A 27,832-nucleotide genomic window follows, 5' to 3' on the forward strand; every position below is an offset into this window, starting at 1 on the left:
TATTTGGAGAGCCCGAAACGGAGCAGTTTGGGATGCCTGTCTACAGTTGCCGAAAAGAGTTGTGCTAGCAACTATAACCATGAAGAATACGTGGCAAGCAATGCATGGTCTCACCGCCCAACAGCCGAACCAATTACCTGCTGGGCTGCCACCCGAGATCATCACCGCCCAAGCGCGAACTTCGACAATCTCGGCTGTCTCGGCAGTGCGGCTGCCATTCTCGTCCACTGCCCTGGAGCATCCAACGTATCCGAAAGTATGCTACATAGACGTAGGTTACAATGCCACCTTGAAAACACCGGTTTATTCTTATTAGACCATATTGGAGCTTATGTATTGGCTTGCTGTGTGCCACCACAAGCTTGCTTCTCACCCCTTATGGCCGAGGCCCTAGCATGCAAGGAAGCATTATCGTGGCTCAGACAGCGTGGTGAACAGTCAGTTCAAATTTACACGGATTGCCAAACTTTGCGAACCTATCTCGAGTCAACTATCCAACCTCGATCATATCTTGGCTATGTCCTTGATGAGTGCAGGCGGTTTATAGCTACATTTAATTTCGTTTCAGTTATTTTTATTCCTAGATCACAGAATGTTATGGCACATGATTTAGCGTCAGATGCCTTTACTTATTCTATACCTATGTACTGGGATGGGATCCCGCCTAACTGTATTTCGATTCATATATAAATGCAACCACATTGGTTTTTCAAAAAAAAAAAAAAACAAAAAAAAAAGAGAACTTTTGGTAATACGCCACTACGAAGTATAAGTAATTTAGTGGTTCAAAAAATGAAGCACCAGTGGTCTAGTGGTAGAATAGTACCCTGCCACAGTACAGACCTGGGTTCGATTCCTGGCTGGTGCACTCAATTAATTGACGACAAAAGCGATTCCCAGCTGGTACACTCAATTAATTGACGACAAAAGCTGTGTGGGCTAGCTGAGTACCTGGTTAAGGACACTCCGACTATAGAAACTGATTGCCCATTTGTACTCGATCAGGGACACACTGACTATAGAGCCAGGTCACCCGGGTGCCCGTCACCTACTTGCTAAGTGTCTTTTAGCAGTCAGAACCGACTACCTCCGTTCTTCCACGCCGAGTGCCGGATAGGGGTATCTATCACATGATATAAAAAAACGATTTCAAAAGTATTCATTTATGTTATCATTCTCGCATGGATATTATTTTGGTGTGTATATAAAAATTTCATTACTTAATATCATATATAGGGAAAAAATACGTAGAACGTATGTCATAAGAGATTATTAAAAAATCACTTCTACTTTTTACAAAAGTCTAAAAAGTAGTATAATAAGATAAAATTTCTTTATTTTGGTCTGTTTTTTTTTTTTTTTTTCATTTTTGCATTTTTATCTTCTTGCACTCTTGATGATAAGACATTCTTCTCTCTTTTCATTTGTCACACCTTTTGATAATAACTTGTCACTGATTTTTGGCTTAATATAATTTTATCTATTTAAATATTTTACTGTAAAACTTGATTATGTTGATCATTCATCTGTAGTCATTTGAATTATACAGAGGTAATTCTCCTAAATTTCTTGATAGGACAAGTTTATCTTGACAATATTTTGATAGTCTATTGATTTAGAGAACTTTTGGTAATACGCCACTACGAAGTATAAGTAATTCAGTGCTTCAAAAAAAGAAGCACCAGTGGTCTAGTGGTAAAATAGGACCCTGCCACGATACAGACCCGGGTTCAATTCCCGGCTGGTGCATTCAATTAATTGATGACTCCCGGCTGATGCACTCAATTAAATAACGACAAAAGTTGTGCGGGCTAGTTGAATACCTGGTTAAGGACACTTTGGCTATAGAGACTAATTGCCCATTCGTACTCGATCAGGGACACAATGACTGTAGAGCTTGGGTGCCCGTCACCTACTTGATAAGTGTCTTTTTGCAGTCAGAACCGACTACCTTCGTTCTTCCAGGCCGAGTGCATGATGGGGGTATCTATCGCATGATATACAAACTTGTGTTCAATTTCATTTGTTTGTTCATTTTGATTGAGTACGTTTGTTTTGTGCCTAAAAAAGAATTTCAAAAGTATTCATATATGTTATCATTCTCGCATGGCTCTTATTTTGGTGTGTATATAAAAATTCCATTATTTAAAATCATATATAGGAAAAAAAAATGCGTAGAAGGTATGTCATAAGAGATTATTAAAAAATCACTTCTACTTTTTACAAAAGTCTAAAAAGTAGTATAATAAGATAAAATTTCTTTATTTTGGTCTGTGTTTTTTTTTTTTTTCATTTTTTCATTTTTATCTTCTTGCACTCTTGATGATAAGACATTCTTCTCTATTTTCTTTTGTCACACCTTTTGATAATAACTTGTCACTGATCTTTGGCTTAATATGATTTTATCTATTTAAATATTTTACTGTAAAACTTGATTATGTTGATCATTCATCTGTATTCATTTGAATAATACAATGGTAATTCTCCTAAATTTCTTGATAGGACAGGTTTATCTAGACAATATTTTGATAGTCTATTGATTTAGAGAACTTTTGGTAATACGCCACTACGAAGTATAAGTAATTCAGTGGTTCAAAAAAAAAGCACCTGTGGTCTAGTGGTAGAATAGTACCCTGCCACGACACAGACCCGGGTTTGATTCCTGGCTGGTGCATTCAATTAATTGACGACTCCCGGCTGGTGCACTCAATTAATTGACGACAAAAGTTGTGCGGGCTAGCTGAGTACCTGGTTAAGGACACTTTGACTATAGAGACTGATTGCCCATTCGTACACACTGATTGACTGTAGAGCCCGTGTGCCCGTCACCTACTTGATAAGTGTCTTTTGCAATCAGAACCGACTACCATCGTTCTTCCAGGCCGAGTGCCGGATGGGGGTATCTATCGCATGATATACAAACTTGTGTTCGATTTCATTTGTTTGTTCATTTTGATTGAGTACGTTTGTTTTGTGCCTAAAAAAGAATTTCAAAAGTATTCATTTATGTTATCATTCTTGCATGGCTCTTTTTTTGGTGTGTATATAAAATTTCCATTATTTAATATCATATATAGCAAAAAAATGCGTAGAAGATATGTCATAAGAGATTATTAAAAAATCACTTCTACTTTTTACAAAAGTCTAAAAAGTAGTATAATAAGATAAAATTTCTTCATTTTGGTCTGTTTTTTTTTTTTTCATTTTTGCATTTTTATCTTCTAGCACTCTTTATGATAAGACATTCTTCCCTATTTTCTTTTGTCACACCTTTTGATAATAACATGTCACTGAACTTTGGCTTAATATGATTTTATCTATTTAAATATTTTACTGTAAAACTTGATTATGTTGATCATTCATCTGTACTCATTTGAATAATACAATGGTAATTCTCCTAATTTCTTGATAGGACAGGTTCATCTTGACAATATTTTGATAGTCTATTGATTTAGAAAACTTTTGGTACTACGCCACTACGAAGTATAAGTAATTCAGTGGTTCAAAAAAAGAAGCACCAGTGGTCTAGTGGTAGAATAGTACCCTGCCACGGTACAGACCCAGGTTCGATTCCCGGCTGGTGCACTCAATTAATTGACGACAAAAGCGATTCCCGGCTGGTGCACTCCATTAATTGACGACAAAAGTTGTGCGGGCTAGCTGAGTACCTGGTTAAGGACACTCCGACTATAGAGTGTCCGACTACAGAGACTGATTGCCCATTCGTACTCGATCAAGGACACACTGACTGTAGAGGCAGGTCACCCGGATGCCCGTCACCTACTTGCTAAGTGTCTTTTAGCAGTTTGAACCGACTACCTCCGTTCTTCCAGGCCGAGTGCCGGATGGGGGTATCTATCACAAGATATAAAAAAAAAAAAAGAATTTCAAAACTATTCATTTATGTTATCATTCTCGCATGGCTCTTATTTTGGTGTGTATATAAAAATTCCATTACTTAATATCATATATAGGAAAAAAATGCATAGAAGGTATGTCATAAGTGATTATTAAAAAATCACTTCTACTTTTTACAAAAGTCTAAAAAGTAGTATAATAAGATAAAATTTCTTTATTTGGGTCTGTTTTATTTTTTCATTTTTGCATTTTTTTCTTCTTGCACTCTTGATGATTAGACATTCTTCTCTATTTTCTTTTGTCACACCTTTTGATAATAACTTGTCACTGATCTTTGGCTTAATATGATTTTATCTATTTAAATATTTTACTGTAAAACTTGATTATGTTGATCATTCATCTGTAGTCATTTGAATAATACAATGGTAATTCTCCTAAATTTCTTGATAGGACTGGTTCATCTTGACAATATTTTGATAGTCTATTGATTTAGAGAACTTTTGGTACTACGCCACTACGAATTATAAGTAATTCAGTGGTTCAAGAAAAGAAGCACCAGTGGTCTAGTGGTAGAATAGTACCTTGCCACGGTACAGAACTGGGTTCAATTCCCGGCTGGTGCACTCAATTAATTGACAACAAAAGCTACGCGGGTTAGCTGAGTACCTGGTTTTAAGGACACTCCGACTATAGAGACTGATTGCCCATTCGTATTCGATTAGGGACACACTGATTGTAGAGCTAGGTCACTCGGGTGGCCGTCACCTACTTGCTAAGTGTCTTTTAGCAGTCGACTACCTCCGTTCTTCCAAGCCGAGTGCCGGATGTGGGTATCTATCGCATGATATACAAACTTGTGTTCGATTTCATTTGTTTGTTCATTTTGATTGAGTACGTTTGTTTTGTGCCTAAAAAAGAATTTCAAAAGTATTCATTTATATTATCATTCTCGCATGGCTCTTAATTTGGTGTGTATATAAAATTTCAATTATTTAATATCATATATAGGAAAAAAAATGCGTAGAAGATATGTCACAAGAGATTATTAAAAAATCACTTCTACTCTTTACAAAAGTCTAAAAAGTAGTAAAATAAGACAAAATTTCTTTATTTTGGTGTCTTATTTTTTTCATTTTTTGCATTATTATCTTCTTGCACTCTTGATGATAAGACATTCTTCTCTATTTTCTTTTGTCACACCTTTTGATAATAACTTGTCACTGATCTTTGGCTTAATATGATTTTATCTATTTAAATATTTCACTATAAAACTTGATTATGTTGATCATTCATCTGTAGTCATTTGAATAATACAATGGTAATTCTCCTAAATTTCTTGATAGGACAGGTTCATCTTGACAATATTTTGATAGTCTATTGATTTAGAGAACTTTGGGTACTACGCCACTACGAAGTATAAGTAATTCAGTGGTTCAAAAAAAGAAGCACCAGTGGTCTAGTGGTAGAATAGTACCCGGCCACGGTACAGACCCGGGTTCGAATCTCAGCTGGTGCACTCAATTAATTAACGACAAAAGCTGTGCGGGCTAGATGAGTACCTGGTTAAGGACACTCCGACTATAGAGACTGATTTCCCATTCGTACTCGATCAGGGACACACTGACAGTAGAGCCAGGTCACTTGGGTGCCTGTTACCTACTTGCTGCTAAGTGTCTTTCAGCAGTTTGTTCATTTTGATTGAGTACGTTTATTTTGTGCCTAAAAAAGAATTTCAAAAGTATTCATTTATGTTATCATTCTCGCATGGCTCTTATTTTGGTGTGTATATAAAAATTCCATTATTTAATATCATATATAGGAAAAAAAATGCGTAGAAGGTATGTCATAAGAGATTATTAAAAAATCACTACTACTTTTTACAAAAGTCTAAAAAGTAGTATAATAAGATAAAAATTTTTTATTTTGGTCTGTGTTCTTTTTTTTTTTTTTCATTTTTTCATTTTTATCTTCTTGCACTCTTGATGATAATACATTCTTCTCTATTTTCTTTTGTCACACCTTTTGATAATAACTTGTCACTGATCTTTGGCTTAATATGATTTTATCTATTTAAATATTTTACTGTAAAACTTGATTATGTTGATCATTCATCTGTAGTCATTTGAATAATACAATGATAATTCTCCTAAATTTCTTGATAGGACAGGTTTATCTTGACAATATTTTGATAGTCTATTGATTTAGAGAACTTTTGGAAATACGCCACTACGAAGTATAAGTAATTCAGTGGTTCAAAAAAAGAAGCACCTGTGGTCTAGTGGTAGAATAGTACCATGCCACGGTATAGACCCGGGTTTGATTCCCGGCTAGTGCACTCAGTTAATTGACGACAAAAGTTGTGCGGGCTAGCTGAGTACCTGGTTAAGGTCACTTTGACTATAGAGACTGATTGCCCATTCGTACTCGATCAGGGACACAGTGACTGTAGAGCCCGGGTGCCCGTCACCTACTTGATAAGTGTCTTTTTGCAGTCAGAACTGACTACCTTCGTTCTTCCAGGCCGAGTGCCGGATGGGGGTATCTATCGCATGATATACAAACTTGTGTTCGATTTCATTTGTTTGTTCATTTTGATTGAGTACATTTGTTTTGTGCCTAAAAAAGAATTTCAAAAGTATTCATTTATGTTATCATTCACGCACGGCTCTTATTTTGGTGTGTATATAAAATTTCCATTATTTAATATCATATATAGGAAAAAAATGCGTAGAAGATATGTCATAAGAGATTATTAAAAAATCACTTCTACTTTTTACAAAAGTCTAAAAAGTAGTATAATAAGATAAAATTTCTTCATTTTGGTCTGTTTTTTTTTTTTTTTTTTTCAGTTTTGCATTTTTTTCTTCTTGCACTCTTTATGATAAGACATTCTTCCCTATTTTCTTTTGTCACACCTTTTGATAATAACATGTCACTGATCTTTGGCTTAATATGATTTTATCTATTTAAATATTTTACTGTAAAACTTGATTATGTTGATCATTCATCTGTAGTCATTTGAATAATACAATGGTAATTCTCCTAATTTCTTGATAGGACAAGTTCATCTTGACAATATTTTGATAGTCTATTGATTTAGAGAACTTTTGGTAATACGCCACTACGAATTATAAGTAATTCAGTGGTTCAAAAAAAGAAGCACCAGTGGTTAAGTGGTAAAATAGTTCCTTGCCACGGTACAGACCCGGGTTCGATTCCCGACTGGTGCACTCAATTAATTGACGACGGGCTAGCTGAGTACCTAGTTAAGGACACTCCGACTATAAAGACGGATTGCCCATTCGTATTCGATTAGGGATAAACTGATTGTAGAGCTAGGTCACCGGTGTGGCCGTCACCTACTTGCTAAGGGTCTTTTAGCATCCGACTACCTCCGTTCTTCCAAGTCGAGTGCCGGATGGGGGTATCTATCGCATGATATACAAACTTGTGTTCGATTTCATTTGTTTGTTCATTTTGATTGAGTACGTTTGTTTTGTGCCTAAAAAAAGAATTTCAAAAGTATTCATTTATGTTATCATTCTCGCATGGCTCTTATTTTGGTGTGTATATAAAATTTCAATTATTTAATATCATATATAGGAAAAAAAATGCGTAGAAGATATGTCATAAGAGATTATTAAAAAATCACTTCTACTTTTTACAAAAGTCTAAAAAGTAGTAAAATAAGACAAAATTTCTTTATTTTGGTGTCTTATTTTTTTCATTTTTTGCATTATTATCTTCTTGCACTCTTGATGATAAGACATTCTTCTCTATTTTCTTTTGTCACACCTTTTGATAATAACTTGTCACTGATCTTTGGCTTAATATGATTTTATCTATTTAAATATTTTACTATAAAACTTGATTATGTTGATCATTCATCTGTAGTCATTTGAATAATACAATGGTAATTCTCCTAAATTTCTTGATAGGACAGGTTCATCTTGACAATATTTTGATAGTCTATTTATTTAGATAAAATTTCTTTATTTTGGTTTTTTTTTTTTTTTTGTTTTTTTGTTTTTTTTTTTTTTTTTTTTTTTGCATTTTTATCTTCTTGCACTCTTGATGATAAGACATTCTTCTCTATTCTCTTTTGTCACACCATTTTATACTAATTTATCACTGATCTTTAGCTTAATTTGATTTTATCTATTTTAATATTTTACCGTAAAACTTGATTATATTGTTCATTCATCAGTAGTCATTTGAATAATACAATGGTAATTCTCATTTGACCATGAATCGAGTCTCACCAGCGGTAGTGTGGGAGCAACCTCTCAAAGTGAGGGGGGTTTCCTTGTGCGCAGTGAGCACATGTCTAGCCTCTGTGGTTCATGTTCAGTTGAGTTACCATGATTTACATCCTCCAAAATGCTCTGTCGGGTCGAGGTGTGGGGGGCCCTTAGGGTTGGGGTTCAGCCTTTTTGGATGAATAATACAATGGTCATTCTCCTAAATTTCTTGATAGGACAGGTTCTGCTTGACAATATTTTGATAGTCTATTGATTTAAAGAACTTTTTGTAATACGCCACTACGAAGTATAAGTAATTTAGTGAATCAGAAAATGAAGACCCAGTGGTCTAGTGGTAGAATAGTACCTGCCACGATACAGACCCGGGTTCGATTCTCGGCTGGTGGACTCAATTAATTGACGACAAAAGCTGTGCGGGCTTGCTGAGTACCTGGTTAAGGATTCTCCGACTACAGAGACTGGTCGCCCATTCGTACTCAATCGGGGACCCACTGATTGTAGAGCCTGATCGCCCTGGTGCCCCTCACTATTGCCCCTTGTGAAGGGGTGTTTTTTAGTAGTCAGAACCGACTACCTATGTTCTTCCAGGCCAAGTGCCGAATGGGGGTATCATCGCATGATATACGAACTTGTGTTCGATTTTATTTTTTTGTTCATTTTGATTGAGTACAGTTGTTTTGTGCCTAAAAAAGAATTTCAAAAGTATTCATTTATGCTATCATTCTCGCATGGCTCTTATTTTGGTGTGTATATATATAAATTCCATTATTTAATATCATATATAGGATAAAAAATGCTTAGAAGATATGTCTTAAGAGATTATTACAAAATCACTTCTAATTTTTCCTAAAGTCTTAAAAGTAGTATAATAAGATAAAATTTCTTTATTTTGGTCTTTTTTTTCTTTTTTTTTTTTTTTTTTTTTTTTTTTGCATTTTATCGTCTTGCACTCTTGATGATAAGACATTCTTCTCTATTTTCTTTTGTCACACCTTTTGATCATAATTTGTCACTAATCTTTTGCTTAATTTAATTTTATCTATATAAATATTTTACCGTAAAACTTGATTATATTGACCATTCATCAATACTCATTTGAATAATACAATGGTAATTCTCCTAAATTTCTTGATAGGACAGATTCATCTTGACAATATTTTGATAGTCTATTGATTTAGATAACATTTGGTAATACGCCATTACAAAGTATATGTAATTCAGTGGTTCAGAATAAGAAGCACCATTGGTCAAGTTGTAGAATAGTACCCTAATTGAGTGCACTAGCCGGGAATTGAATCAGGTTAGGGACACACTGACTGTAGAGCCTGTGTGGACTAGCTGAGTACCTGGTTAGGGACACACTGACGGTAGAGCCTGGTCGCCAGGGGGGAGCCTGTTACCGTTGCCCCTTGTGAAGGGGACCCACTTGCTAAGTGTCTTTTAGTGGGTGTATTTATCACATGATATACGAACTTGTGTTCGATTTCATTTGTTTGTTCTTTTTGATTGAGTACATTTGTTTTGTGCCTAAAATGAATTTCAAAAGTATTCATTTATGCTATCATTCTCGCATGGCTCTTATTTTGGTGTGTATATAAAAATTCCATTTTTTAATACCATATATAGAAAAAAAATAAATAAATAAAAATTAAAAAAAAAGGTAGAACATATGTCTTAAGAGATTATTAAAAAATCACTTCTACTTTTTACAAAAGTCTAAAAAGTATTACAATAAGATAAAATTTCTTTATTTTGGTCTACTCTTTTTTTTTTTTTTTTTTTTTTTTTTACATTTTTATCTTCTTGCACTCTTGATGATAAGAAATTCTTCATTATTTTCTTTTATCACACGTTTTGATAATAACTTGTCACTGATCTTTGGCTTAATTTAATTTTATTTATTTAAATATTTTTTCGTAAAACTTGATTATATTGATCATTCATCAATAGTCATTTGAATAATACAATTGTAATTCTCCTAAATTTCTTGATCGGACAGGTTCATCTTGACAATATTTTGATCGTCTATTGATTTAGAGAACTTTTGGTGATACGCCACTACGAAGTATAAGTAATTCAGTGGTTCAGAACAAGAAGCACCAGTGGTCTAGTGCTAGAATAGTACCCTGCCATGGTACAGACTCGGGTTCGATTACTGGCTGATGCACTCAATTAAGTGACGATAAAAGTTGTGTGGGCTAGCTCAGTACCTGGTTAGGGACACTTCGACTTCAGAGCCTAGTCGCCCAGGTGCTTGTCACCGTTGCCCCTTGTTAAGTGTCTTTTAGTAGTCAGAACCGACTACCTCTGTTCTTCCAGACCGAGGGCCAAAAAAAAAAAATAAATAAATAAATTAACAGGCTGGGAGGCCGCTGACTATCCATCTTCTAGAAATTACAACTTAATATTTGAGACTTGAGGCTCTTTCCACTTTTCCCACTTTTCCCCCTAATATTTTTTTTTTCTTTTAATTTATTTTATAATAATAATAATAATAATAATAATAATAATAATAATTAACCCTTGCTCACAATAATAATAATAATAATAATAATAATAATAATAATAATAATAATAATAATAATTATTATTATTATTATTATTATTATTATTATTATTATTATAACAAAATTTAAAAAAAAAAAAGAAAAAAGAATAAAGGGAGCTATTATGAAATATATGTATATCCTTTTAAGTCATTTTACATGTTAACAACTAATATTAAACAGCTAATTTTGTCAAACATCTTTTTATAAACCACTAATACGATCCGATGGTCAAACCCGCTAGCATAAACCGCTGTTTGCCAAACAAGCCCAAAATATGGCATAATCAAAATATAGCAAAATAACATAACACTTGGCCGTATACACATGTTTAAGCAACCAAAAAAAAAAAGATACAAACAACAAATGTAGCAAATTTTTATCTTGATTTCTCCTTTTGCAACATCTTGTTGATGTGCTCTCGCATCTTCACAAAGTCGTCATCAAAGTCATCATTGTAGAACCTCTCCTTAACTTGCCCGGTTATCATTAGCTTGACCCGATTGAGCAAGAAAAAGATTTACCATTGCCTCCAAGCATTGTAACCTTGCTTCTCGCTTCACATCTTGAGCTTTGTACTCTCTCAACACTTTTAAGATGTCACGTGTTTGAGAGTCAATTTTCATTGTCATGCGATCAATTTCCAACTTAATTGTGCTATTGCCTTGCAACAACAAGTCCATCTTTTGGCACAATATTGAATGATGCAACTCCATCTTTTGGCACAATCTTGAAAGATGCTCATTTATTTGTTCTTTCATGGCATCCAAACTAGCAATTACCTCCTTGCTCACAATTTGCTCACCAACATTATAGTGATACCTACAAATACCAAATGGTTTTCAAAACATTTTTCGTTTATGGATAAGACCATTTTTAACCAGTTCACAATCACACAAGATATATACTACTCTATAGAAAGTACCTTTGGTTCATAGGCTGACGAGCATTGTTTGTAGCAGGCATGCCCATGTGGACCTTCGTTTTAGGTTGTTCATCGTCATCTTCTTCCATCGTCAATCTTCCTCTCTCCTGTCCAACTTGGTAAATAAGCTTCATATATATTTTAAAGAAGACAGTACTAGTTGTCAGAAACATTCCAAATGAACATTGAAACATGTCCACAAAAAGTTAAGCACTAAGGAAACATCTGAAAATCAATGTACATATCATACCTTTTGGGCACCATCTGTTTTAATTGGTCTGATGTCTGGATTTGGACCAACTATTCTATCAAAAAGAGAAATGTACTTGGCATAGTTTGGTTCCTCATCAAACTTCAAATTCACAACATATTCAACAAACTGCCTAAAAGGACTAGGGCAGAAGCAACAGAGCATTTCTGGAGAAGTAGACATCTTTTTCTTGCAGACAAGGAACCCTTTGTTCTCACCCTAATGCGACCATGTTGTGTTACGAAACGAGTATTGTAAGCAAATAACTCCTTCAAAGTACATGAATGCAAACCTGGTATCCCTGCCAAGGCAGCCGTCCACGGAGAAGGAAGACGAGTGTGTAAGCAAGGGACTCTAAATCATCTCTTCGGCTTGCAATCCTTCCATGATGAGCATGCACACTTGCATAACATACTGTCCCTCTGAAGCAATGATAGTATCATTTCTCATTTAGTTGGTCAAATAAATTAATCAATGTCAAAACCAAGACCACAAAATACAATTAAAGGTGAATAATGATTCATTTGTCTACCTGAAAACATCAGGACGTTGATCATATTTAACATGTGCGCCTGTTGAAGTGTCACGCCACCTTGTAGCTGAAGTGAAAAGAAAATGGAGGATAGTTCGGAAGATCAGCATTAACATAAGAAACCCAAAAATAAATGCAGATTTGTAGACTGCACGATAGATTTAGAACTTACCCAAACCAAGATCAACAAGGAACAACTTTTTCTCATCAGGAGTTCCGGGAGGTCCAAGAAGAAAGTTCTCTGGTTTTACATCCCCATGCACATATCTGCAGACAATTAGGCAGTCAGATGTTCATCATAACCTATATTATTCCAAAGTCGAAAATGCAATAAAATTAATTGAAATGTAGTGTCTGGCCAAGTAAATGAATTATTCAAACAGAAGATTTCATGAAAAGCATTAAGTTGGGGCTCTTTGAAAATGGAGCATTTTCCATTTATCTGGCCAGAAAAGCATTTTACTGATTGGCCTTAGCATCTGCCTTTTGGGGCAGATAAGCTGCAAAATAAGCTGGGCCAAGCAAACATTATATTATATTATGCCAAGGAATGCAGAGACCCATGCTTGTGCTTCAAATACATTGTCCACTGTTTAAGTAAACAATACATAGCTTAGCTTCCCAAATGTGCTAGAAGAACAAAGCAATTTTAGGTATTAAAAACTTACCCTCGAGAATGCAACTTCTCTAGTATTGAGATTGCTTCAATGGCAATGCATGCTACCATTTCAATTGACATCCTGATTTTAGGAAATAAATATGTGATACATGAGTATATTAGTTGGTAGAAGAGACAATATGATTGCCTAAGCATCGTCATGATTTTCCTCGAGGGAACTTACATGTCGGAATTGTTATTCCAAACATCCCATAAACTAGGACCAAGCATATCCATAACCTGAAAATATTTTCGCAATGCTACTGGTCATGTTCACACTTAAATACTAAGATATAGTCAGTGCATATTAAAAGATCTTACATACCATAATACAGTAATCGCCTTGGAGACCTTTATAATGTACGCGTGGTATGCCATGACTACCTCCAAGGGCACCGAAAAACAGCCATGGATGTCAATTTAGGTATACAGTACCACTAGCAACCATAAGTAGTCATACTTACTTGTAGACTTCCCACTCATAAGGCGGTCCATACTTACAACCTTTGCTGCTTCTATGCTCAAATTTCAAGGCTACCTAAATAAAATTTATTAAAAAAAAAAAGTTTAAGTCATTACAAACATGAAGAAAAAAAAAAATCCATAGACCATAATGTATTAATTAGGGAAGCATAGAATATCACCTCTATAGCTCCTGGACCAGTTCTTTCAGTCGGATTTGGAGGATTAGTGCGACGGCCAACATACACTTGACCGAATCCTCCTTTCCCGAGCTTCCTCTCAATCTTATATGCAGGAGATCCACAAACCTGGACCTGTTTCATACAAAAACAAATGAATTCATCGGGAGGTAAAACTTGTTAACTAATTTCTATCCAAAATCTACAAGCAAAAGATAACATATTTGAAAACAATCTTTTATATGTAAAACAAGCAATGGTGTTCTTCGGTTCCTACTAGCAGGCATAGAGGTGATATCAAAGAAGTACATTGTCCGATGAGCACAAACCATTAAAAAGATTAACTTTTACAACATAGAAAACTTTGATTTTTCAATTACCCATAAATCGCTTAGGAAACCCTTGTCCTAACTTAGAAAAAAAAAAAAAAAAAACAGTTAATCTCAATATAAATCAGACGAGGAATTTATATAAAAACCAACTGTTTAGAAATGTTAAAACGAATACAGAAATGAGAAAGAGGAGAATCATTAACTCATCGGGAAAATATTTTGGCGTGGGTTTCGAAATAGGGAAATCTCTAAAGTGGGATACCAACCAGGGAAAGTGTCTTTGAGAAAGGCGACATTCACCAAAGGGAATCTGGTCTTTAGCATAGGCAACATTCTAATATAATTTATTACAAAAAAATAAAGAATATACATTGAAATACAGTATTACGGAAAAGAAAAAAAAAACATACAGTGAAATACAATATTTTTAAAAAAATTTTTTGATTAGTATAATAATTAGTAACATATAATGATTAGATGTTTAACTAAATAAATAAGTAAATAAGTACTAATGATTACTAAAAGTGAAACATAATTATAATGTAATAAAATACAAAAACGGTGATATTAATTATTTTTTTTAAATGAAAAAATTGTTATATATCTACACAAAAAAATATATCTTCCATACAAATGAATAAGGATACCAATTCATTTCTATAACTGAGTTGTTAGAGAACGAGCACATTTGCCTAATTTATGAAAATTCTAAATAATGATAAATAAAATCTTCAAAGTTATAGCACCATATGCGTACATCTAGACATTAGCTATTAATTTGACCAATTATTTGCACAAATTCAAGCAATGATAACATCAAAATATATAAACGATCCAAACCATATCTTTAATTTGCACTATATAATATTTGATGTTCTAATTTAAATAATTATATATCGATTCATATATTCTTAATATATTATAACAAATTCATTCCGAGAATCGCACGGGTGCAAATACTATTCTATTTTCTAATGAAAAAATAAATTGTAGAAGATAAACATTAAGAAAAGTGGACTAAACATGCCTTTAAAATCTTTTTCATTAATAAACCCATCGTAATAGGACCATACATGTCATTAGTGACAAGTTTTAATTGATTATTGGTTAAACTATAGTATAAAAAGGAAAAAAAAAATTGATTATTGGCTGGGAAGAAGGAAGAAGAAAACTGATTTCTCTTGCTGGGCTGTAATGGCACAGCTGTTTTTTTGGCTGGAAAGAAGTGGTAGAAAAAGCTTGAAATAGGGTTATATTTAAGAGGAGAAAGAAGGTGGAGTGAATATCTTGGGAACCTAAAGGAATAAATACGGTAGGTTGGGAGTAAATACGGTGGTTTACCGTATTTACTCTACCGTCTACAAAAAATTAATAGAAAAATATATCTCGCCTAAGGGAAAGGCGAGATACCTTTTAGCTCGCCTATGAAAAAGATACTTTCCCTTACACGTAAACCACTCCAAACATTTCCTTGTCACGAATACCATGTTAGGATTCTTCCTCCTCGGGGAAATCACCCGAGGAGAGGAAGTTATACCCTTTCTGGAAGGGGAGCGCCCAAACCCTTATCCCCACTTCGCCCACCGCTATCGTGCTCGTCCATCAGCTTATCCCCAACAACCTTCCTTCAAAACACTATCTTGTCCTATTCTCTCCCTCGAACGACGTCACTCTGTTCACAGCATTCCCCTCGCGCTCCTCATCTTCATCTCCATCCACCACTAGCACTACTCTCCTCCAATTATAGTATTACTACCGTCGTTCTTCCTCCCGGCGGCTACCTTCCTCGGCCTAATCGTCCGGCAGGTCGTCTTCCCGTCGGTATTGGGGTCTTGTGGGCTGAGTTCGATCGCAGCTCCCCCTGATTTTCCTCCTCCCTTTTCTTCTTCTAGATTCCTCTCCTTTCAACAAAAATCAGACACCGACTAACGATCGAAGCCATATGCAAAGTATCTATCTCCGTGTGTATCTGACTATCTGACTATATATTACAGAAAACCTAAAAGTTACAGAGTAAACAAAAATATAGATTAGGGTTAGAATCTGTGGAGAGAAATAGTGAAGTAATGGTAAAACGAGAGGGATAGCCGATAGGGGGACGAGAGAGACAGACAGACAGAGAGAAAATGATATGCTTTTCTGAATTTCTGCAGCTGCCGATTTTTGTCGAAACAACTTTATAGACATGAGGTGTGGAGAAACAGACGTGAAGTGTGGAGAAATAGACATGAAGTGACGAAGTGTGGAGAAATATACATGAAGTAACGAAGTGTGAAAATAGACATGAAGTGACGAAGTGTGGAGAAATAGACATGAAGTGACGAAGTGTGAAAACTGAAAATAGACATGAAGTAACGAAGTGTGAAAATAGACATGAAGTAACGAAGTATGAAAATAGACATATATTTAATAATAATAATAATAATAATAATAATAATAATAATATAATAATAATAATAATAATAATAATAATAATTGTTTTTTTAAAATAAAAAATAATAATAATAATTTAATAAAAAAATAAAATTTAAATAAAAAAAATATATGGGGAGCCGAATTGAAGCATGTGCTCCATATCAACTAAAAGCCTAAACTGATAGTTGGATTGCACATTAATGGTTATATGCTCAACAAGCCGAACGTTCGGCTCCCCTTAGTTTTGCCACTTTTTCCACATCAGTGGGAAAAGTGGCATGGGAGGTTTGAGGCTCCTATAAAAGGAGCCTTAAGGCTCCAGTTTAAAAATTAAGCTTGCCCATCAACGGATGGGCAAGTAGTGAGCCAGGGAAACTGGCTCTTGTTATTCAATGAGTCGAAATGGTTCTACAATTTTTTATTTTTTTTTTTAAATATAGAGGTGTTTTGGAGAAATTATTCTCAAAATCGCTAAGTGAAAATATTGTAAATTGCAATGTTTGTATTTTCAATGGTTTGGAACAAATTGTTGTTTCAAACTGTTGAATAACCAAACACTTTCTTTAGCATTTTGATCTTTGGGTTACATCATATTTACCAATCGTCCAATATCTTTGGGTAACATTATAATTAAAAAATTCAAATTTTTACTACACCTAAATTTCTTAAATTAGGAATTTCTTTATCAATAATAATTTATCCAACAATAATGATTGAACTAAATGAACACTGAACAAAACACCTAAAGGACTGGTGTTGGTCCCGAGAGGGTGGCGAGAAGTCTAGAGGGGGGTGAATAGACTTCTCTAACTTTTCAAACTTCTCTTAAACACACAACACTTTGGTAATTTCAACTCCAAGTAACAAGTATAAACAACTAATCAACTTAGAGTGTGCACAGCGGAATAAGTAACGGTAAAGTGTTATGTTTGATTGTGCGGTGCTCAAAGAGAGATTCTAAACATGCAACACGTTCAAAACACTTGATATGGCTCAAAGATGATGTATGCAAAATTTGGTTCACATGCAAACGTGGAAACTATCAAACCTAGACAGTTAAAGATATGCGATAAATCGTTACGGGTTAGTTCATAGATAAAGCATGCACAAAGTAAATAAGCATTAAATTAAACAGAGTAGAGAGAGAGAGAGAGAGAGAGAGATTTATAGTGGCTCGGAGATGGTGTAATTCTCCTACTCCACTCTTCTCCTTTCACTCCAATGAGGAAATTCACTATTCTTCGATCACCCAAATACAATAGTGAATCAGTGCCCGCCAACACTTCCCGAGTGCTACACACAAAGCTACACTCGTCCAAGGTTTTTCACAAGCTCCTCTTGTTACTACGCTTTCCCCCGAGTACTTCGCACCAAGTTGTACTCCTACACCACGAGAACTACGCACAAAGCTACACTCACACAGGGTTTTCACAAGCTCCTCTTGTTACTCTACCCTTTACAACGAGTGCTACGCACAAAGCTATACTCAACCAGGGTTTTTCACACTCCCGTTGTTACTCCGCCCTCTTTCTACACTCAGTAGAGATGTTTACAAAGAAATAGAATATTTCTAATGAAGCTTAGATCCCCTTTTTGGCTGATTTGAATATTGCTTGCTTTTCTCTCGCTTGTGTATCTTGATCGATCAGCCATGTTCATTCTTCAAGTCTTCTTGGACAATTTATAGCCAATGAAAGTTATTTGCCCGTTGATCAACTTCCGATCTCGATCGTCCATCTTCGTATGTAGTTGATCAAAAATAAAGTTATCAACTTGATCTACAACTCTAGATGATAGCCTTTCCGCCTTTGTCAGATAATTCAAATAATCCAATCGTTGCATATATGCAGATCTGACATAAAGTCCATTGAAAGATGTAGCCTCCAGAATTTGAATAAGTTCTTCGTGTGAACTCTTGACTTTATGGCTGTATAATTGATCTGACAAATCAAGTTAATCAAATAATTATCCTGTTGATTCTTGCTTAAGTATAAAATAATATCTTTGTGAATCAGCTAGCCTTCTCTGAGTATCTCCGTAAAAATATTGCTGTCCATAAAATCATCTTGGACAATTTCTTCTTGTCGATCTGGTGCACGATCCTTCGTGATACTTCGTCACAAAACTTGCTTAGATAGTGCCTTTTTAGTTGGTAGAAGAACTCCAAATATTATTCCACATAGAATTTGAACTTAGACCATGTGTTCATACATGTATTTGACTTCATGCTACCACTTGTTCCACTTCCTGACATCCTTAGTCATTGACTCAATAGCTTCCTTAGTTAACAACTTGCATCGTCAATTGCATAGTTAACAACTCCTTAGCCCCTTAGATAAAAAGGCTTGCAATGAGATTCAAATTCAAGATCATTTAGATAATTTATCAACAAGTATCTCAACTAGTAATACCTTTACAGGGCGTTTGGTTGGAGAGGGGGAATTACGTGGGAAAGAAATTGCAATTCCATGGGAGATAAATTACTGGGAATAAAGTGGGAATTTAAATTCTAGTGTTTGGTACTTTGGTTTACAGGAATAGAATTACTGGAATTTCAATTCCAATGTTTGGTATACATGAGAATTGAAAGGGAATAAATAGTATAAAGTCAAAAATGTTCATTGTTGTCGTTAGGCATTAATTTTAGGTTAAAAAATGAAGGGGTAATTTTGACTCATCAGTATCTTTTTTTCTTCCTAAAATCTCAGGAACTAAAATTCCAGCTCAACTAAAAGCCTAAGCTAATAGCTGGATTGCACATTAATGGCAATATGCTCAACAATGTACATATTCAAATAAACTTATAAGAGAATTTACATAATTACATTGATTTATTCTTAATTGTATTTCAACTATATTATAATTTTCACAATACGAATAATAACTAAGATAATTATATTTAGAAAGCAAATTTCAAATTTTGTAGGAGTAAATATAAACTCCAATTGAACACATTTTTTTATATGATTATATAATATATTCTTTATGCAAATGTCAATCCATAAATCCACATGTCATTCTATAAGCCCAAGACCACTTTTTGTGGAGATAATTCAAATAGATTTTTTTTCTTTAAAAAGTCCTAAGTTTAGAAATCCAGAAAAACATTAAAGACCTATATGATATATACATTTATATATTTAAATTTTTATTTATGGCTCAAATGAATTTTTTTTTTTTAATTCTGAAGTTCAATAATTGACCCATGGCACGCAGCATTTGTTTTCTTCATCCCTTCTCGCTTCTGCCATTTCTTTGAAGCATTTGAGAAGATAGAAAAGTAAACTCCAAAATCTCTACCTATAGAAAGTGGTTCCTTAATGTCTGGCTCCATTTTTTCTACCACTTTCCACGATTCTTCTCTTTTGTTTACTCCTTTGTTTTTAGATAGGTGTGATTGTTAGAGCCTCCTCTACATTCTACCATCTTTTGTCTCCTCCGCTGTCAGCCCGCCATGGCCATGAAAATACACAAATGGTAGGACAAATTGCTGCAGTTTACGCTCACATGGATTTGAACTGGGGTGTTTTATAGGAGAAAAATTATATGTAGATGCTTTCATTAATTGCACTGTTTTGGATATCAAATAGGCTTTCATCGAAAATTTAATTAATATTGTAATCCCAAGAGGCACCATAGATAACAAAAGCATATCAAATAGACTTTCATTGTAAAGTCAGAGATTTAATTAATATTGCATCATTTCATATTTTCTATTAATCGGGAATCGGAATCCTTAATCATAATATCATAACAGTTAATAACTCCATTAATTCAATAAATGTAATCCTTTGTTATGGGCGAGAAAAAAATAGCTATTTTATTTTTCAAATGCTGTTTTTTTTTTTTTTTTTTTTTTTATAGTAAAGGATGTTGTGGCTATTTTATAATAATAATAATAATAACTAATTAATAAGGATAGAGATAATAATTGTAACATTAATTACTTCTCAAACCATATAGCTTTATTATAGTTAAGATGTTGTTATTAGTTTAATTGATAGATGACTCACCAGACTATTGCCACATTTATTCTAATTTTATATTTTTGGAACTAAGTGAAATCTCTAAGTGAAACCAAAATATATATACAATATAATAATTATGTTTGAAGTGTATACTTTGAGATATTTGTTTAGCTTAATTTGTGGAGTTAATGTTATGAATTTTTGGAGTTAATGTTATGCATTTATAAGAACAGCTCACGGTGTTCAATACAGTAACCATTGAACAGTTCATGGTGTTCAATAGTATTAATAATATATTCATGAAAATGTTGAGACAAACCATTGGATATTTGCATTGTTTAAGTCGTCCCGATGAGAAATGTTAGACCTATTATATTTTTGTCAACTAAGTTTATAAATTTTAATTGTATAAATTGTATAAATCAAAATCAAGCAAGGATAACATTAGAAAACATAATATATCCAACTCATTTCATCAATTGCACAATACAATATTCATTGTTATTGTTGTAAAATCTAATTATGGACATTATTCTAGCATTAATGATATGATTTGTAACGGCTTTATATTCATGGTATGATCTTGTAATAGTTGTTATATATATTGATGAAGTGATGTACAGAATTGATGAATGAATAAGAAATCTCCTTCCTCTGTTCTTTATTTTCTTCTTCCTGTTTTTACTGTTATTCGCGAGCTAAACAAACTTGCAATACAACACGTTATCAGCACTTTTGCTCTACATAAATCTTCCGTGAACGGTAATATGAATCTGTTTCAATCTGATCCACGTGAATCTGTGAATTTTTATTTTTATTTAAAAAAAAAAAAATACCATATCATATGATTGCTCCCTATTTTTTTTTAATATGAATCTGCACATATCTGCAAATATGAATCTATGGATTATTTTGTTTAATTTTTACTATTTGCGTCAATTTCTAAAGCATGAGATTAAAGCATGGAGTATCTGCAAATATAATTGTCAGTTGTTTAATTTTTTTTTTCTCGTTTTTCGTTGCCCCTGCCGTGTGTTTCCTTGAACGGCGTGAATGGCGACCGGAGATCTCCGCGTGACGCCATCGATCCGGACAAGACCAGTTCGGTTGCGTCGCAGCCAGCGATCGGTCACACCCCAGGAGGCGGCTGGCGATCTACAGTTCGACGATCGGATGCCTGTACGTGCGCACATGCCATCGATCTCCTTCAATTCGAAGCCGCCGGGGAGAGGGAGGACAGATCCGCTTCGTTGATCCGTTGCTGCTTCCGCCGTCTATTGTTGGCGTCGTTGTTGCCACACTTCGGCGAAGGGGGAGACAGCAACACCACAGTTCGCTGCTAAGCGTGTATAATACGCAGGCTCCAAACAGAAAGGCAGTCTCGCAACTCAAGCCGTGGTGTTGGCAGAATAGAAAAATGCGAAGAAGAATCAAAATTGACTTCACTGCCTGCACGCATGAAGAATTAAAAGGCATCAAAATTTGTGATGAAATATAATGAGGAGAAACATTGAGAACAAAGTCAATGATCAATTCTACGATGAAGCTTGTTAATGATGACGGTGAAATGATTAAAATGCCTCAAGCATCTTCCTTCATTTCCCGTCCTTCGTGGAAAGCCACCAACAATAAGTGATCCTATGGAGCTCTCCAGCAGCCCCATAAGCTAAGTACTCATCATATATCCTTTATGTATATGTATATGTATATATATATATATATATATATATATATATATATATATATATATATATATATATATATATATATATAGCCATACATTTTGTGTCATATAATCAATGGTGCATGCAATGATCTTTCATATATAATAGTGAAAGTCCTGTATCTAATGATCTATTTTTGCATACATTATATGACTAATACAGTGATTAGTATGGATATCGAGAATAAAAGCAAGGCATATAATAAATACTTTATACCTTGTTTTGAATTTATGGATTGCGCTTTGAAGGGATGATTTGGTTTAAATCATAATATTAAAGAAGATGGAGCTCAGACGCATTATGGGATTTTTGGACCTCGCATCCTCTTTCCCTCTTCAATAAATGTTTGGGCAGCAGGTTTCCTGCCAATACTACAAGTCTACAAGTGCAACCTACTTGCTTTGTAATTAAACCAAAGCCAGGTATTCTCATTTTTCAAAGAAAATATTTAGACATGCATATATTCTTCCAAAAGGTTGAACCCCAACCCTAAGGTCCCCCCACACCCCGGCCCGGCAAAGCATTTGGGATGATGTAAATCATGGTGACTCAACTGAACATGAACCACAGAGGCTAGACCGGTGCTCACTGCGCACAAGGAGCCCCCCTCACTTTGAGAGGTTGCTCCCACACTGCCGCGCGCGGGTGAGACTCGATCCCTGGTCATTCTTCCAAAGTTTCACCTCAAAGAAAATATTTAGACATGCATATATTTATATGATAGCTGGTTATTCTGTGCAAGTAGCCATATTTCGCAGAAAACATATTTTTATTAAAAATTTAAATATGCATGGTGATTAACTATGTGCTTCATATCATTGCCTATCAGTTGCTCGAATATGTTTTATGTCAATGTGAACCACTATAAAAGAGCACATGTTGGTTTGTTCTTGATAACAATTATTTACTATAGGCCATGTATATATTGAGATTAATCTCACATTTTATTATAGCTTGAATTTTATAGACATAGCATACCCAGAAGGCGAATTCATAGCACTAGTCATATGATAATAGTACTAGGACAATTTATATGACTAATGTCAAATTGACTTAATTCTGATTTGGAAGTCAATAATTTATTTGTCCAAAAATCCATGCATATTGATGGTGCTAGTTTTATCATAAAATTATATCGCATGAGTATTGAATCTTGAATATCTCAAATCTAAGTATTTAAACAAAATAGTAGTGCATATTTTCAATATAGTTTTGCCTAGAAGGTAAATACTTAGAGCACTAATTTTATTTGACATATTTTGGTCTAAACCATCGGTTATGAATATTTGATTGAAAAAGATTCATAGAGCCTAAGTTGATCCCTGAAGGATCGTACGATGAATAAATTATTGTGATCCAGTAATGTATAGAATAAAATGCATGATCTGAGAAGTTAATTCTTATGGGTCATCCAGAATTATTTGACAATTTAGAATTTACTTCTCTATGTTTAATTTTCTGGACGGGTTTTACTTCCCGAATAGTACCTTTCGAATAGTACATGAATCTGTTGTACTCCACTAGAAGTACATAACTAAAAAATTTTTTAAATAGTTTGGGTCTCATTGCCATATGTGATAGTCACCTTGTACTCCTGTAGTAGTACATGACCAGATTATAATAAGTATTTTGAATGTCATTGAATTTTTTTTAAAAGACATCAAAATTTTAGTTTTGTAGGAATGTACTTTATGAGTTCGAGCCTTTCCTACTTGGCAATATGCCTAGTCATCGGATAATTTTTATTAAAGGTCTAGAAGACTTCTAATGCGATTGATTTTTGGATGACTAATGACTCGTAAAAAGTCTTAAATTTCTATCTTTTGTGCTATGATTATTCAATCCAAAATATTTTATGATCATGTCACAAAGTAATACATGATATAGTTATTAAAAATGCTATGTGTTTGAAAGCTAGAAGTAAATTACGTCATAATAATTTGCCCGAAGCAAATTAGTTGTATATATTTTATGACGATGACTTCTCATATGTTTATGAATTTTTGAGATCCTGAATTGTCTCACCATCTATACATCTATTTGGCATTTAACGTATTTAAGATGTACTCGTATAATCTCATTTAATTAATATGTATGTTTTCTCTATTTTGACATTGTGAATAATATTAGTGTTATTATTATATTTATGGTTTAACCTATAGTTGTTTATATGTGGTTAGGATTAGTCTTCTGTTAATAACCTGGTAGATAGGATCAGTTAGAGGTAGTTTCAGATATACACTCTTGTAATCCTATCTTTCCTTATTGAATTGGAATCTTGAATTCTCATCTGGTATCAGCCAAAACACGATCCTCCACCGCAAACAACCAACCCCCTCCCTACCCCCACCATGTCGTCGCATTCCTCCGAGAGAACCCCATCCGCCGCTGCAGGCGGCTCAGCTCCGGCGACCGGTAATCCGCTATCGGGAGCTCACCATTTCATCTTGATGAAACTGACCTCGAGAAACTTTCTATTTTGGAGGACTCAGCTTCTCCCGTTTCTCAGAGGTCAGGATCTCATTGGCTATGTGGACGGCACTACACCCTGTCCGCCGGCGTTTCTCTCTGCAACCTCATTCGGCGAATCGGGAACCGGCACCACCACTGCTTCGACGACCCCCAACCCGGCGCACAAGGCCTGGGTTCTTCAGGACCAATCGATATTGAGCCTTCTCATATTGTCGATGTCGGACGAGGTTCTTCACCTCGCGGTTGGCCGTGACACTGCCACCGACGTATGGAGGTCTATTTGCACCGCCCTCGGTTCTAACACGCAGGCGCGGTGTTTGAGTCTGCTTGGGCAATTCCAGGCGCTCCGGCAAGGGGCGTCCACGCCCGGTGATTACCTCGGCAAAGCAGAGCTATTGGTGGAAGCGCTTGCACAAGCCGGCCAGCCGCTGTCCATGGCCGAGCAAAATTTGTATGTGATACGGGGCTTGCGTCCGGAGTACAGGGCATATGCGGCGTCGTTGACGGCTCACGCTCCGGTTTCCCTTCCGCACCTTGCGGATCATCTCCAAGCTGCCGACTTCATCCTTGCTGATGATTTTGAAGATGGCGCTGCAACCGGGTCACACTCGGCCTTCTACGCCGGCCGAGGCAGTGGAAACGGAGGACGCCACACCGGCGGTCACGGCAACTCCGACGGAGGCAGGCAGAGTCACTGGCGCGGTGGGCGTGGCGGTCGGAATCAGCGGGGTGGCGGCCGCAATCAACGTGGTGGTGGTCCCCGGTGCCAAATTTGTAAGGCACAGGGACACACCGTGGTATACTGTTACAAACGGTATACAACACAACCACCTGCGCAGGCACATGTCGCCGTGTCGGGCGAAACTCCGGTCACTACCGTACCGTCAGCCGAGGCGTGGTACCCTGACACTGGGGCCACGGCTCACGCGACTCCGGAACCTGGAATGTTAACATCATCGGAGGAATATACCGGTCCGGACACGTTGAGAGTGGGAAATGGTACAGGCTTAGAAATTTCGCGGGTTGGCCATGCATCGATCCCCTCTGTGTCAAAACACCTGTTTCTGTCTAATGTGTTACATGTCCCCGAATTAACTGTTCCCCTTTTATCTGTTCAAAAATTTGCTAAAGACAATTCTATGTTTTTTGAATTTCATGACAGTTGTTTCGTTGTGAAGGATTCCAAAACCAAGGCGGTGTTTCTTAAAGGCCCGACTTCTGGAGGTCTTTACAAGTTGCCAATTTCCCGAAGTCATTTCGCGTTCGTCAGTTCCCGGGCAACACCCACGATATGGCATCGCAGGCTTGGTCACCCTCACAAATTGGTCCAGAATAAAATTCTGCAACATTGTTCAGTTACGCAAAATAGTGTTAGTTTCGGGTCATGTACGGCTTGCCATCTCGGCAAGTCTTGTAGTTTTCCATTAGATAGACTCAATACTACTAGCAATAATGTACTTGACTTACTGTACACGGATATCTGGGGGCCTGCACCAGTTATCTCGTCTAGTGGCTTCCGCTATTTTCTTCTCTTTGTAGATGATTTTTCACGCTATTGCTGGTTTTATCCATTAAGGGTAAAATCAGACATCTATAAAGCATTTGATGTTTTTCGTGTTTTGGTAGAGCGACAATTCTCGCGCTCTATCAAGTCCATACAATCCGAGTTAGGGGGTGAGTACCGAAAATTACACACCACTTTTCAAACCCTCGGGATCAATCACCGCCAGTCGTGTGCATACACACACGAGCAAAACGGAAGAGTTGAGCGCCGCAACAGACATATTGTCGAAACGGGCTTATCTCTTTTAGCTCAAGGATCAGTCCCTCAACAATATTGAGATTTTGCCTTTGAGACAGCAACATGTCTCATTAATTACCTACCCACTCCTGTCCTAAAATTTGACAGTCCTTATTCCCGCCTACATCACAAAATACCACCCTATCAGTTTCTACGTGTCTTCGGTTGTTTGTGTTTTCCCTATCTTAGGCCTTACAATCGGCATAAGATAGAGTTTCGGTCCACACCTTGTGTCTTCCTGGGGTACCCTCTATCCTTCCGAGGCTACAGATGCATGGACCTAACCAGTGGAAAGATTTATGTCTGCCGCCATGTGCGGTTTGATGAAACCATTTTTCCTTTTGTTACAGGTATAACTCCTCGTGTGGCTCAGGTACACCCTGTACCGTGGGCATCTGGACCCATTGTGCCCGCTCATATTCAGACTACAGTGCAACCCGACATATCACAAGACTCTGACCCGAGTCCTATAGCTCAAGAAGAGCCACCTTTGGCAATTGAGCCCGCTATCCCGACTACTCGGGGGCGGGGTCGGGGACGAGGTCGGGGTCGGGGTTGGGGTCGGGCTCAACCACAAGAACAAGCTCATGTCATGCGTCTACGTGGTCAGACTCGAGGTACTGATGAAGAGTTTCAGGTCCTCACAGCCGTTACAGCTGATCCGACTTGCTATTCTCAAGCTGTGGGTCATCCACAGTGGCGGGATGCTATGAATCAAGAATTTAACGCCCTATTGCACAACAATACCTGGAGTCTAGTCCCGCCTAAACCCACGATGAATATTATTGGGTGCAAATGGGTATTCCGCACCAAACGGAATGCTGATGGGTCTATCGAACGGTATAAAGCACGGCTTGTGGCCAAGGGTTATAATCAAGTAGCCGGAGAAGATTTTTTCGACACGTTCAGTCCAGTTGTTAAACCGACAACTGTTCGTCTTCTTCTTTCTTTGGCTATATCCAACAAGTGGACGCTACGGCAGTTGGATGTGCACAATGCCTTTCTGAATGGGCATCTAGCTGAAACCGTGTATATGAAGCAGCCTCCGGGATATGAAGACCCGGCTCATCCGGATAACGTATGCCACCTACAGAGGTCTCTCTACGGGCTCAAGCAAGCACCCCGCGCGTAGTTTAAACGCCTGCATGACTTTCTTCTTACTACCGGTTTTAGCTCCTCGAAGACGGATGTATCCCTATTCTACTACAGCTTGGATGGATGTCAGGTGTTTTTATTGGTGTACGTGGATGATATCATTATGCTAGGGAGCAGTGCTACGCTTATTAATACTCTGTTGTCTCTCTACGGGCTCAAGCAAGCACCCCGCGCGTAGTTTAAACGCCTGCATGACTTTCTTCTTACTACCGGTTTTAGCGCCTCGAAGACGGATGTATCCCTATTCTACTACAGCTTGGATGGATGTCAGGTGTTTTTATTGGTGTACGTGG

At 36.2% G+C, this 27,832-nt stretch overlaps 1 protein-coding gene and 4 non-coding genes across 5 annotated transcripts; 4 read left to right on the plus strand and 1 right to left on the minus strand.

Annotated features, from left to right (window-relative positions):
- Positions 1 to 1,678: 1,678 nt before the first annotated feature.
- TRNAG-GCC lies at positions 1,679 to 1,749 on the plus strand. The gene has a single exon. It is a non-coding gene; the product is annotated as a tRNA-Gly (tRNA).
- Positions 1,750 to 3,514: 1,765 nt separating this feature from the next.
- Positions 3,515 to 3,585, plus strand: TRNAG-GCC. The gene has a single exon. It is a non-coding gene; the product is annotated as a tRNA-Gly (tRNA).
- Positions 3,586 to 4,410: 825 nt separating this feature from the next.
- On the plus strand, positions 4,411 to 4,481 carry TRNAG-GCC. Its single transcript has one exon. It is a non-coding gene; the product is annotated as a tRNA-Gly (tRNA).
- Positions 4,482 to 7,017: 2,536 nt separating this feature from the next.
- TRNAG-GCC lies at positions 7,018 to 7,088 on the plus strand. The gene has a single exon. It is a non-coding gene; the product is annotated as a tRNA-Gly (tRNA).
- Positions 7,089 to 11,020: 3,932 nt separating this feature from the next.
- On the minus strand, positions 11,021 to 16,254 carry LOC109171171 (casein kinase 1-like protein HD16). The gene is made up of 13 exons (XM_019320301.1): positions 16,114 to 16,254; positions 15,542 to 16,003; positions 13,676 to 13,807; positions 13,496 to 13,569; positions 13,357 to 13,411; positions 13,216 to 13,271; positions 13,042 to 13,113; positions 12,546 to 12,640; positions 12,374 to 12,440; positions 12,134 to 12,263; positions 11,842 to 12,060; positions 11,592 to 11,719; positions 11,021 to 11,488 (listed from the first exon to the last, which is right to left on the minus strand). Exons 2-13 carry the CDS (start codon positions 15,605 to 15,607, stop codon positions 11,137 to 11,139), a joined length of 1,446 nt encoding a protein of 481 aa, XP_019175846.1. The 5' UTR covers positions 15,608 to 16,003; positions 16,114 to 16,254; the 3' UTR covers positions 11,021 to 11,136.
- Between the last annotated feature and the right edge of the window lie 11,578 nt (positions 16,255 to 27,832).

Source organism: Ipomoea nil, unplaced genomic scaffold (assembly GCF_001879475.1).
Source record: "Ipomoea nil cultivar Tokyo-kokei standard unplaced genomic scaffold, Asagao_1.1 scaffold3400, whole genome shotgun sequence".
In the NCBI taxonomy this organism is placed as follows: domain Eukaryota; kingdom Viridiplantae; phylum Streptophyta; class Magnoliopsida; order Solanales; family Convolvulaceae; genus Ipomoea; species Ipomoea nil.